This window comes from Eretmochelys imbricata, chromosome 3 (genome assembly GCF_965152235.1).
Source record: "Eretmochelys imbricata isolate rEreImb1 chromosome 3, rEreImb1.hap1, whole genome shotgun sequence".
Lineage (NCBI taxonomy): Eukaryota > Metazoa > Chordata > Testudines > Cheloniidae > Eretmochelys > Eretmochelys imbricata.
This window is the reverse complement of record NC_135574.1, coordinates 206,413,160-206,427,531: the sequence shown is the minus strand read 5'-3', so window position 1 is coordinate 206,427,531 and position 14,372 is coordinate 206,413,160. Positions and strand designations below refer to the sequence as shown.

The window sequence follows — 14,372 nt, the reverse complement described above, 5'->3', positions numbered from 1 at the left end:
TAAATTAAAACTTAGTATAAATAATAGACCTTGTGTTATTCATTTCAGTATTAAATTCAGTTTATGCTTTCTCACATTTTCGGTGTGCCACAGATTATCATCTTTAATTTTCATAGTTAACAAGGTGTTAAAATGAATCTAGCAGTTCACATCTCTCAGAGCTACTGTTTCAGGCTATCTGCAAACTCAGACATCACTGCATCAGTTCTCACTCAATTATTTTCAGGATTGTCACTATGGTGAAGGCTAGAAATTCCTCTCTTGAGAAATTGGTCTCCTACAGAAAAATGTGTGTGTTAGGTTTTGGTGGTTGGGGGCCAGGGCTGATGCTGTTTCTAGCTATATATTTTGGGGTGTGGGTAGATATCAAAACAATCCAACTGACCAATGGAACATGGCTTTGTGCAATCAGTAGCTGTATTTATACTATAATATTTTATAGAACATGAATACATCACAAATTTAATTTATTTATACCACTATTTTAAAATGTTAATTTTTTTTTAAAAAAATCTTTCTCTGTATTTTAGCAAAGATTTATCCTGAAGAGGTAACCCCACTTCTGCCAGCTGTTTCTGGTGAAAAGGTTGCTGAGGACCAAACCTGCTATTTTCTTCAGATATTGTTAAAGTATATGGTAATCCAGGTGTGAAAAGAATATTTTGTAAACTCTTTAATATGTGAGGAAACGTACCTGTGGTGGAAGTTTATTTTCGTTCTTTCTACTTGTACAATATTTTTCAGATGGAGGTTATTGTCATTCAGAGAGTTGCTTATTTTTTATAAAAGAAAAGAAGTCAAATATTTTGTTGTGGCTTTTATATTGAAATTGGTTATTTCTATCTCAGATAAGTAAAACAAGTAAGGGATGATGTTATATTGTGAGGTGTTTTTAAAGCTTTAGTTTATATCCATAAAGAAGGTTTCTAACACGGTAAAGAGTTTCACACAAATTCCTAGTCACCTATGCTTCAGCATCTGAAATCAGGAAGCAGATTTCAAAGCTTAATTAATTTTGACTTTTCGTACAATAGGTGCACTTTGCACATATTTCAAAAGCTGTTAATAGAATAATTCCTCTCTCAGCAATCAGTATTGCTAGTATGATAAGAGGTGGTCGACCCATTTCAGTCAAACGATTCAGTCATAACTCTTCAAATCCCTGTTGCCGGTTATGTTACAGAATCCTAAAGAATTCTAACAAGTAATTTACTCTTCATGTAACCTTTGAGGAAAGTCATCCTGTTAAATCAACATAAGGCCAAGTAGTATATGAAATGCATTATAGTAAGCCACACCTCTGACTTAGTGTTCTCCACAGGACTTCATTCTATATTCTCTCCTATTTTACCGCTCGTCTCCAAGGGTATGTGTACACTGCATCTGGGAGTGAGTCTCTCAGCTTGGGTCCACTGTCTCATGCTAGCATGCTAAAAATAGCTGTGTAGACATTGCAGCCTGGGCTCTGAAGCCTGGGATAGGACTTCAGAGCCTGAGCTCCGGCCTGAACCACAATATTAAAGCAAAAAGAAAAGGAGTACTTGTGGCACCTTAGAGACTAACCAATTTATTTGAGCATAAGCTTTCGTGAGCTACAGCTCACTTCGTCGGATGATGCAGTGAGCTGTAGCTCACGAAAGCTTATGCTCAAATAAATTGGTTAGTCTCTAAGGTGCCACAAGTACTCCTTTTCTTTTTGCGAATACAGACTAACACGGCTGTTACTCTGAAACCTGTCAATATTAAAGCATTGTCTACACAGCTATTTTTAGCGTGCTAGTGCAAGGCTTACTAGCAGACATCTGTGGACCTGGGCTGGGAGGCTTGCTCCAAAATGCAGTATAGACATATAACCCAGGACTTCAGCAAAGCTTAGAAAGTATATTGGCTGTTGATTTTTAGCAGCATGGCTGTGACCGGTTTGTTTTCTTCAGCTAAATAGTTGCTACAGCAGGATTTGGTACTGATGTTGACAATGACTTTGGACATTTTTTAAAAAATAGACTTTGTTTAATCTGAAATCTATCTATTTATCTATTTAGTTATTTCTGGCTGTCAGCAGATCCAAGAAGGTGCTCAAAATTGCCTTTTACAGCCATATTTATTTGTCAGTCAGGCTGGGTGTTTTAAATCCCCAATATACGGTAAGTGAGGAAAGGAGGAGAGGCCATGGGACTATTTGGTTTGATCAGGATAATCTTATGTGTATGGGTTTGCATTTAGAATATTGGCTAGGGGATATAGATATAACTTATTAGTGATACATACATTGATGAAAACAGATACCAGGAATGAGTGGAGAAGAGATAGGAGTGGAGAGATTGAGGGTTTTTTTTTTTTGTAAAAGAATGTGAAGGCTGGTTTAAATCAAAATTTTAATTAAAAATAGATAAGACACAATAGTGTCTACATACTCTTTCTGTAGGAAAGAAGAACTATGAAAGTATTCTAAAAATACAAAAATTGAGATTAAAACAAAATTAAAGTAAAATGAGGGAGTGAAATATTAAAAAGCAATCCTAATAGAACAAGTAAACATATACAAATTAGGTGTTAAAGAACTCTGATATTTCCTGTAAAAAGAACTAAGGTAGTGAAAAACTAAAAAGTTGAAAATTGATATTTTATTTCTATAGGAGACATGTTTTAGGAAGGTTATGTGAGCAAAATGGTAAATGGTTTTAAGTGTTTGTGTCATCTTGCTTAAAGTGCAGTTTTACTGTACAAAGTGACAATGTAAAAATGATACCTTCCTACTCAACAGAACTGCTCACTTTATATATACAAACTTCCAACATACTATGGTGCAAAAATATGTTCACAGGTTTTTTTTAGTGCTGTTTGGCCTGCAAAGCCAAAATACCTTAGCACTGCGTGCACTGCAGATTCTGTTCCATCCTGGTTCATCAACAGAACTGTGCATTAAATTCTGATCAGTTACACTTGCAGAAAATGGTGTTGCACTAGTGCACCTAAGGACCCAGTTTGGCTGTACAAACCTTTTTTAATGATGGTGATGGATGAGATGAAAAGCATCCATTCAGAGTACGGAATGAGTGTTCAGAGCGGACACTTAGGGAAAAGCCACGCTTTAGGCAAGAACGGAGTAGACAAACACCCTCATGTTTAACGGAGGCTAAAGGCTGCATGTATTTTGAAGAGTCTTCTTTGAGGGAAACAAATTTTTATGTCTTTGAATTCAGACCACAATTTTGTTGTCAGTTTTTTGGTTTCTGGAGAAAGTAGAGCTGATGCTTTGTAAATTAATTAGCTTCAGTATATTGTGTAATTAGAACCAAAAGAATGGCCCAGTTAGTTTATAGCATGTAAACTGAGAATAGAGAAAAGTTAGCTGATACCCCTGATGCAAAATAAAAATAAACGTTTTGGCAAAAATACATGCTTTTTAACTGAATTTAGTTTTTGAAACTAGGAAAAACAGCTTAAAGTGGACGCAATCAAGAAATATTTAATGGAAATACAGCTGACTCTGTCAGGTGACTTGAGATGGCCAAAGAAAGCAATCACTGGACAGTAAATTTTAAAGGCAATAGTGAATTTATATTCTTGTGCAATTTTTGCAGCATCAGGGCAAACAGTAATTCTACACACATGAATAAAGTTACACATTGTGTTGAGTGATGCTACTCACAAATAGGTTCATTTTATTTTATTTATGTAGATTTGACATTATAAAAAGAACATGTATACAAAATCCCTGAGTACTCTGACAATAATTAGACTTACAATAAATGCGCTGTGGCATTAATATATTAAAATTGACTCCACCAACCTAAAATAATCAAGTAGGAGCAACAATTTACTTCAGACAGTAGACAGTAAAAGTGGAAAAACTCCAGACAATACTTTCACTCCCAGAGCTTACATGTGTAAGTATTTACAGAATGGGGCCTTGCAAGTTACAGGATCTTTGGTGATTTTGGAATTTTAAAAACATTTCATTGGGATGTAGGTTCATTATTGATGAAAGTGGGAAAATTTAATAAGACTATGGCTGAAGCAAACAAATCAGTGATAGAAAGTAAAGGAAGAATCAGTATCCCTTAATTTTAGATGTGAAAATATGAAATTCTTAGCAAGATGACTAGACTTGATATTTCCTGGTTTGGTGTACAGATGGACTTTTGTGGGAATTTGAAAAAAGGAAAATTTTCAGTTACTGAGAATTTTATTTGTTCTTGAAGCTGCTTTAAAAATGGGGGCAGGGATTGAGTCGAGTTGAAAGAATGTACCTCAGAAGAATGGTAAATAAATTAAACTGGTTTGGTATTTACATGGTGTGAAGTTGATACGAGAGATCAAAATCCACAGGAAGGATTGAGCAAGTAGAAGTCTGTCTTTCCCTTATTGCAGGGATGTCTGCCTTCACCATTCTTCTTTGCTCTTGTGTTGGAATCCATGGCACAAATAATTAGGGGAAACTAGCACATGTAGGGTTTTGTGATTGGAACATGCTTACTATTTTTAACATGCCTATATTTCAGTGAAAAAAATCACCACAGTCTTTAGCACAATTTAACAATGTCTGTACCAAGATACTGCAGATCAGGACTGGTCAGAATGGTACGTGGAAGCTCACATAATGTGTGCTCACAACACCTGATGCTCACCAGGGCTGACATACTGAAGCACCAAAACAATCAGATTTTGCAGTCAGCTCCCAATGCCAGTGGCTAATACGTATGGCTCAAGATTCAGGCTTCCTAAGGTTATCTTGTATGTGCATATGCAACTCCATTAATGACAGGAGTTGGTTGTGCTGATTATGATAGAAAAATATACTCTGGAGAGACTAGTAGCTTCATAGAATCCTACTTAGAGGTAAGAAGCTTTGTTTAATCTTAGTAAAATATTTTAACAAAATATAATGACAGTTTATGACATTTATGTAAGTGATTGGATTATAACAGTAGAAGTGTGTCAGCTTTTAATGAGCTTCTTGTATGCTTGCTTTTTAAATGACCTGGCATGCATCATTTTTTTTCTTAGGCTCTTATTGTACTCTGTAGCGCTTTGGAAATAGAATACTCATATTTCGTATCTGTTATTGAAGTGTTTTCTTCCACATTCAGTAAAGCAGAATTTATCCTCAACATGAAGAAATTTTTCATAGAATATGTATTAATTTGAAACATTTTTTTTTGACTCCATGTCAAAGGCTGCAAGCTTAGAGTGGAAGAATAAGGAGAACCAAGACACTGGTTTTAAGTTTCTCTTCGCCTTGTTTAGAAAGTATTATCTTCCTCACTTGTTTCCATCTTTTACAAAACTAACCAGCCTCTACAAACCTGTCCTTGGTAAGTAGAGAGTTTTACTTTTAAGTAGCAAAAATATTTGGTGGTTACTTTCTGTAGTTTCTTTGTGATCATTACAACTATATTTGATGAGCATATGTGTGACATTTGTGTTATTTTTAATGGCTTATAAGAAAAAAATATTTTATCTAGTACTATTTTAGATTCCCCTTTTTATATTCTCATATGGTGAAACAGATTATGTTAACATAATTGTATTTATTTTGCATTTTTATCAAATTATTAGGTGCCATTAATTTAAAAAATAAACCGTGATCTTTCACATGCAATCACAGATATTAGTTCCATGGGTTGTTTACTGTTGCTTTAAGGAAAAAATGGGTTGTAATAGTTCCATGGCTGGATTCAATCCCTCATGTCCCCCTGGGAGCAGTGGACTGAACAGAGAAAGTTGTGATTTTTTTTTTTTTTTTTTAAAACTTCACTTCCTACATGTGGGCTGGGGCCAGTCCTGCATTCCTTGAGCACCCAAAACTTCCATTGCCTTCATGTTTTAAGTTAACAAGGAATGTGCATAAATATGGTAAAATACATTATACAGAGTGGTTGTTGAAAGAATTGTTCAGGTGCCCAAAAGCCAGACATTAGTTTTGATACAAGTAAAATCATTTTTATCTTCTTCATCTTTGAAGGGCGGGGGAGAGAGAGAATGGCATCTTAAGGGTATGTCTACTCTTTGAGCTAGGGGTAATTCCCAGCTTGAGAGACATACTTGTGCTCGCTCTCATTGAGCTAGTGTGCTAAATACAGAATGTAGCCTGGGGGTGTCCCAGTGTCAGGACAAGCTAGCTGCTCTGAGTGCATGACCGTGAGAGACCATAGGCAAATGCTCAGGTGGCTAGCTTGTCCTGCTACTTGCAGCTCTGTGACTACACACTATTTTTAGTGTGCTAGCTCAATGAGAGTTAGCACAAGGATGTCTCCTCAAGCTGGAATTGCACCCACAGCTCAAAGTGTAGACACACTGTAGGACGGTCAGAGGAGGCTGAGATGTAGATGTGAGTACAGACATGCTGTGAGTAAGGGTTAGAGCTGCAGAGCCAGGAAAAAAAAATCCATTTGTATGATTAAAGGCTTCCGTCACTCTAGAAATGTTGAAATCCTTTTATTTTTGAGCTGTTCCTAATACATCAATTAAGTGGTGCATTGGAACTCAAGTGCTGGTGTTTGAATGGAACCAAAGCCATTAATACTTGACCAGTAGAAATACTCCTCCTCAACATCCTCCCTGACTGTGAACCTTCTCCTCTTCAGTCTATCCAGCATTTAGCAGCTAATACAATCTTACTTCAGGTTTCAGAGTAGCAGCCGTGTTAGTCTGTATCCTCAAAAAGAACAGGAGTACTTGTGGCACCTTAGAGACTAATAAATTTATTTGAGCATAAACTTATGCTCAAATTTTAGTCTTTAAGGTGCCACAAGTAATTTTACTTCACTGCCACTTCAGCCATGTTATTCACCCCTAGAGATCCTTCACTTCATTTTTTTCACAACATTCAAAGTACTTATTCCCACTTTTAAGCCTCTGCACAACCCTGCCCCACCTGTGTTTTACCTCTCATCTTTATAGTTCTTCTTCTGTGCTCTGGTCGTTCTTCACACCTTGAGCACTTTGCCTTTTCTCCACTTTCTCTGTGCTTTTCTCACACTGCTCCTTGCACCTGAGTTGATCTCCCCTTTCTAGTGTGCCTTAGTACATCCTTTTTTCTTCCTCAAGCCTCACTCCTTCCATTTGGCTTCGCACTATTTGCCTGCTCTTGATTTATTTACTCCATCCCTCTTTTACCTTTTCTCAATAAGAATGATCAGAATTTATAAGATAATTTTACATTCTACGTATTCTTGTTTTAAACTCTTGTCCCTCCCTTCCCTGTCCCTTTCTTTTGTTCGCTGCTTGCATTGTCTGCTATTTATCTGGTATGGATTAAGTTCTTCAGGGCAGGAGCTGTGCTTTTTTTGTCTTGTTTCTCTCCAGCACCAATCAAAATGATGGCAGTATATAAATATATATTAATAAGAATAATATTAGGTATAAACAGCTGGTGCATCACATTTATTAGTTCACATGGAGAAAAAATGCTTTCGGTCTAATGTTCAATTCATTTCACCAAGCAGTTGTTGTTGTTTTTTTAAAAAAAGATTTAATTATATTATCTGTTTAATCTCACCAGATATTCCTGACTTGAGGCCAAAACCAGCATACATTACTGCAACTCGGAATAATGAGAACATCTACAGCACGAAAATCCCATTCATGGCTGCTCGTGTTGTTTTTATTAAATGGCTTGTAACCTTCTTTCTCGAAAAGAAGTACTTAACTTCAGAGCAGAATACTAAAAATGGAGGAGAAATGCTGCCTAAAATCATTCAGGTATGTCATAAACTTACTTGTTTCCTTATGTATATGCTAGAGAAGCTGCAGATGATCAAAATATATTGACAACTGAAACAAAAAGGAAATGCTCTGCTTAGGTGGGTGAATGATGGTGTTTAAATTAGCTTTCCTCTGATGGAGGAGTGAGTCTTTGGAGGAGCACTTTTAGCAATGTACCAGAAAATATTTCTGTAGCTGTTTGTCCTTTGCCTTATTTAAAGAGGAAAAGCAACCTTCTGAATACAGTATAATCAATAGAGAGAGAGAGTCTTGCTGGCCGTCTTTAATAATCACACAACATCTTTACAACAACTTTAGCAGTTGTTTACAGTGAAATACTAGGAAAGTATTTAATGTATTTTTAGCTTTTTTTAATACAATTTAGCATCTGGAAATGAGGAAAAGCAGTACCAATATAATCCACCAGCAGTTTGCGGAGTGGACATTTAATTTACAAATTACTGATTCTAATCTGGCCAGGATTGGTAGCTTCACACACCAAAAGTTTCATAGCAAGCAATTGGCCTTCGCTGCAGATTCTCTAAAGAAAACATAGAAAGTCAGAAGTCTAAAGTTGAAATTTGTGTAGCTATTTAACAGGAAGGGCTTTTTTGTTTTGTTTCTCTGAAGCTCAAGTACTCTAAATCAATTTGTGTCTCCCAGATTTTTGTCTGAAGAGTTGTCTTGCCTTGTTCAACATACTTATAGCCACATAAACTGGAAGAGACTTTTTCTCTCTAGTAAAACTGTCTGAAAGCTTGTACTGAAAAAAATATTTGGTTTAAAACCCAGTGAGGTATGGTAAACTGTTCACCATCAAAGTCAGAATTTGTCAACAGTTACCCCATAGTTGGATATGAGATTCCTCTTCTAAGTATAGAGCAAAATTGGTAAGAACTGTGTGGCAGTTGTTGGCAGTGCTGACTTTTTAATGACTTCGAATTTCACCAAATGTGGGGTGCTCTCCCTTGTAGCTTGTGAACTTCACTCAGAGGTATTTCTGGAATCTGATACAGTAAAAAGAAAGGAAGTTTTTCTAATCAGTGCCTATGCCCAGGCAATACTTTCAGTGAATTGAGTATTGTTGCATGTGGATTACATGTTTTCATTTAAGATAACATTTCTTCCACTAAGTAGATAAGTTTTAAAGAATCTCTTTTCAAAGGACAACATCCTCTGTCATCTTCTCTCTCATGACTGGATCCCTTTTATTATGAAATGTTGCAGCTATTGCATATAACCCCATAATTTACCATTTTGCCAAGATGCTTCATGAATGTGACTAGGGTGACAATTTTTTCCAAACGAAAAAAGTGACTTGGAACTCCTCCTCTGTTTGTTCTCTTCCTCCCTGCATCTTTTCCTCCCCAATTTCTCTCTCCTTTCCGATGGAGCAGAGTGACCTAAGGATCATCCCCTAGCACTGTGTCCTAATGTGCCATCTATTTTCTAAAGACTAAAAAGCAAGTATCTTTGAAGGTAGATCTCCTCATGTTGGAAAATCAAGGTTGCTGGTGTACCCCATATTGGTAAACTCTTTTAAATCTCCGTGGTCCAACTCACCCTATCTTGTGGTTTCCTGTCTTACAGACAACAGATCTGAGATATGGGAATAGGATGCACATTAGGCATTTAAATATTATATCACTAATTTTTTGCTTGGCTCAAGTTTATTAAAAGTTGTATTCAGTTGCTCCTGGGATTCCATGGGTTTGTGAAAGTTGCTGGTAACTGGAGTTCATAATAAGTAACCCAGGTTTTTGGTATGTTTTATATGCAGTATTATACAAGTATTTTATTAGGCTTGCATTTTCTCCTGTCTAGACTGTTGGTGGTACAACCCAAGATAAAAACCCCGAGCTGGAAACTAGTGTGCTATCAGAGCAAGAGAAAAATCATTCCAATAGCAGCACTTTGTCTGATAGGCGACTCAGTAACTCTAGCTTTTGCAGCATTGAAGAACAACATCGGACAGTGTATGAGATGGTACAGAGAATTCTGTTGTCCACTCGAGGTTACGTCAATTTTGTTAATGAAGTATTTCGCCAAGTAAGTAGTAGGAGATTATACATACTATTGTATAACTTAAAAAACTGCAGAAGCACAAATATAAGTGCACTGTGTGGCTAAGTGTTATGTGAAAGAAAACTGTAAATGCTGTTGAACCAAATGACTGACTAAACTTGACCATGGTCCTTTCTGCAAGTCCTTATCTTTAGGAGTCCTTTCTAAGTCCAGTCCTTAGATGATTATTATTTATAGTGTTCCAAATACAGGAAAGCCATTTGTTAAAGACGCTTTCATGTATATTATATACAATATAATTCATCTAAAGATGGAGCTTTTAAGCTTGGACATATGCAGTTAAAACCCATGAAATGGGATATTGTGGTCTGCCATTTCTTAGTGTGATCAGAGAGACACTTTTCCCCCTATGCTTATCAATTTGAGTCTGTTTCACATTTTCTGATTATAAACTAACTGGTGGTTACCATTGAAAACTTAAAGTAAGTTTAAGATTTTGTATATCTATGTGATAAATTTAGAAGAGGGTTCTGAAATAAGATAACTTGAAAGTGATGCAGGTGAGGAAAACTGTATTATTTATATACTATGACAAGATGCTGAATTAACATGATTAAAAGACGTTTTGTCATTTGCCAGCATTGAAAATCTCAAACTTTTTTATCAGGATAAATTAGTAATTTGATAGATGAAGATAAGAAAGTCAAATAGGAATACAAATGTGTTGCTCAGATCAAAATAGCAATACTGTCACACTTTCTCCTAGATCATTTAATGCAGCCTTGCATATGAATTTTGATGTCTCATATACTGGTGCATATAATTAAAAAGCATGTAGCGTCTGCTACTGCATATGTGTGTGCAAAGCTGAGTTTGCAAGAAGCTTGCTTCTGCAGCTATGATCAAAGCAAATACATAATTTCTATGTAGACAACAGTAAACGTCATTATTGGATGTTTTCTCTTAGCCCCTGGTATGTACTTGCCATCTTTTTTTAAAAAAAGATTTCAGAGGAAAAAGTATCTGTATGCAGTGAAGATGCTTTCTATATTGAAAAAGAGGTGGAGGTGGTTTGACACTAAAGAACAGTTAGGTATCCTTTATGGAATGCTGTGTTATGCTGCCCTCTTCTGGCATTATGATAAATTAATTCAGCATTCCTTCAAAATATTTAAAAAGAAAAGGAGTACTTGTGGCACCTTAGAGACTAACCAATTTATTTGAGCATGAGCTTTCGTGAGCTTCATGAAGTGAGCTGTAGCTCACGAAAGCTCATGCTCAAATAAATTGGTTAGTCTCTAAGGTGCCACAAGTACTCCTTTTCTTTTTGCGAATACAGACTAACACGGCTGTTACTCTGAAACCTTCAAAATACTTAAAACTTCACTGTATGTTACGGAAATAAAGAACATCACAACAGAAATTTGCTTTGCCTTTTATTTAATATACATATGGATTATGCATTTGAAACCGAGAATAGATTTTTGGTCTTTTTTTTTTTTCTTTTAAAGAAGAGGAAGTGAGAATCTCTTCTGGTCACCATGTAAATTAATTCTCATGCTTCTCTTGAACCCTCCCTTGAAGATGTATATTGAAGCATTCTTCCTTCTAGCTGATGAGGGCTGAGGACTTCTTAAAACTGTCCTACTGTTTTTTACCCCGGGAATGGTTAACTTTAAAGTAGCACTTTTGGCGGACCATGGGTTTTTTTTGTTTACAGGCTACATATTGCATAACTCAAAAATATTTCCTACAATACAGCATGTTAACATACAATTAACCACGTATTAACAGTGTAAAACTGAAGTATTCTTAAATATAAAAGTCCCTTATAGCCCAGCCTTTAAATAAATAAATAAATAAATAAATAAATACCAATTAAATGAATCTAAAACCTTTTTTTCCCATGTGCAGAAGAGCAGGGGATTAATAAATGGAAATAAGAAAACAGTTCTGTCTTCAATTTTTTTTTCTCTACCTCTCCCAGTTTCTGCTGCTCCAAGGGCACAGGCTCCACCATGTGGCCACAAACAAATTGGTTGTGGGAGCCAATGGTACAGCAGTAATCAAAGCTGGGTGCTATGGGGCAGAGTCCACCTCCTGCTTGCGTGATGGAGAAGTGGTTGGGCTAGTGAATGGCATTGCGACATGGTGCATAGGCTTCTGCTTCCAGGCTCCCCTTCATTTCCCATCAGCACAGGCTCCAGCTTCATCCCATGCTACTCAGCTCTAGTTACTTCCTTCCGACTGGCAGGGATGTGCTCTGTCCCCACCTACTGTGTGGAACGGTGGCTGGGGTCAGCTCCTAAACAGGCACCGAATGGGAAGGCAGTAGCTGGAACTGGGTGGGGTGGAGTCAGAGCCTGTGTTGATGGAGAAGTGGAGTGAAGCAGAATGGTATGAATAGGCAGCAGTTTTACTAAAAGACTGTGCCCCTCAACAACCCGGCTCAATCTTTTTTAAAAAAAAAAAACTTTTTCTGGGGCTGCGACCCTGTCGATGGGTGGGCCAAATAAATGGTTTGGTGGTCTGGATGCAGACCCCGGACTGCCAGTTGCCCAGGCCCGTTCTAACCTCTTAATGCTTCACCACATGTTGGTCAGAGGGAATCATATTGACAGATATCCAGGTTCCAAGCAAGATGTCACTGCAGTGCTCACCATCCGGGTAGCTCAGGTGGAAAAAGATTGACTGGATTCGTTATATCCGCTCATTTCAGACTATATTTATGAAAAGTAGGTAACTATTCCATAGTTACAAGTAAGTCTCTTATAAAACAGACTTTGGCCTGCATCATAATATGGGGGGGGGGGAGAGAATGGCACATCTGTTGCCAAGATAAAAAGTTTCTACCCTATTAGGAGTTAATCACACAAGGTGTGCAATGTTATAAAACATTACAAAATAAATGTTCGTTAGAGTCCAAAAAATCTTCTAACTTTGTTTGTTATTACATAGCATGAATACGAAGTGAAAGATAGATAAATTCAGTAATCTGAAGTTTTAACCACTATCGAATGCAGAGAATCAAAGTTTTAGTTGGTTAAACTCTAATTTTAAAGATTACTAAATGTTGAAGTAGGAATTTGATATTGGCATAACAGACTACAGTGATCTTTATGCGGTTCCTCAAGATCTCCTGTTATCCAGTGTCTTTTTACCAAACAAGGGACATTTCCTTAGATGAATGTTATGGTAGAGTTTAGGCTTAAAGTATATAACTAGGGCTGTCAAGCTATTAAAAAAAATTAATCACGCAATTAAAAAAATTAATCACGATTAATCTCACTGTTAAACAATACCATTTATTTAAATATTTTTGGATGTTTTCTATATTTTCAAATATACTGGTTTCAGTTACAACACAGAATACAAAGTGTACAGTGCTCACTTATTTATTTTCATTAAAAGTATTTGTACTGTAAAAAACCAAAATAAATCATATTTTTCAATCCACCTAATATGAGTACTGTAGTGATCTCTTTATCATGAAAGTTGAACTTACAAATGTATAATTATGTACAAAAAAACCAAGTTTTACATTGTTTTGTTTTTAAATTCAGTCATTTAACAAAAAAAAATCTACATTTGTAAGTTGCACTTTCACGACAAAGAGATTGCACTAAGTACTCGAATGAGGTCAACTGAAAGATACTATTTCTTTTGTTTATCATTTTTAGAGTGCAAATATTTGTAAGCAAAAATAATATACACTTTGATTTCAATTACAACACAGAATACAACGTATATGAAAATGTAGAAAAGCATCCAAAATATTTATTTAATACATTTCAATTGGTAATCTATTATTTAACAGTGCAATTAAAACTGCAATTAATCGCAATTCATTTTTTTGAGTTAATCGCATGAGTTAACTGCAATTAATCGACAGCCCTATATATAACATGTTTTGATGGTCCTCTGGTCCCATTTGAGCCTTACACTTATTCGGGGGAATTTCACCCTCTGAAGTCTTAGTAGGATTGTCAGGTCCCGTGACCATACTTAGAAATGTTGTGAAGGGCTGACAGACCTATTTAGGGATGTTAGGAGCTGATGAGTCTGTCAGATTTAGGAGACTGCGAGCTTAACCTCCCAAGGCTCTTGAACGGTGGACCTTACAGAGAGGCTCCCAGCTGCAGACCATAAAAAGTATGCAAAAATATGTTCTTCTGTGACCTCAGAAAGTTTAGTAGGAAGCAACAGAATGCCACTTGTTCTTCCCATCTTCCAGGTTATGCCCTTGGTGGCACCCCTTTAACAGCATTTGCCTTACTGGGATTTTACATGTGACACTGATAACATAATCTGAAATCAGTGGGGTTTTACAGGTTGTGTATCTAAGCGCATAATTTAGTTTACAGAACTTCTGTCACTGATAATGTTGAGCAAGATGGGAAAAGAACCCAGGTTGAGTTTGCAGAGAGACAGTGAAGAAAAATATTCTTTTACTTGCAGTCTGAGCACATGTAATATGGAAGTCAGCTAAGCTCAATGATTATGGAACCTCACAAATGTATTTTTAGGTTGATTTTTATATAGCTTAGTGATAATCATAGCTCTTGATAGTAGTGATTTAAAAGTAGATTTTAAACTATTTTCTTTTGGTCTGTGTAATTTGCAATATTCTGTGATAG

At 36.3% G+C, this 14,372-nt stretch overlaps 1 protein-coding gene across 2 annotated transcripts in view; it reads left to right on the top strand.

The window, feature by feature from the left end:
- The window catches only part of RALGAPA2 (Ral GTPase activating protein catalytic subunit alpha 2), a 304,928-nt gene that overhangs the window by 52,367 nt on the left and 238,189 nt on the right, over positions 1-14,372 (top strand). The window contains exons 7-10 of one of the 2 annotated variants that reach the window (XM_077814154.1): positions 531-637; positions 5,180-5,318; positions 7,508-7,707; positions 9,535-9,759. In XM_077814154.1, coding sequence (XP_077670280.1) covers positions 531-637; positions 5,180-5,318; positions 7,508-7,707; positions 9,535-9,759 — 671 coding nt within the window. Of the gene's footprint in view, positions 1-530; positions 647-5,179; positions 5,319-7,507; positions 7,708-9,534; positions 9,760-14,372 lie in introns of both variants that reach the window. The other variant, XM_077814153.1, reaches the window with a different exon arrangement.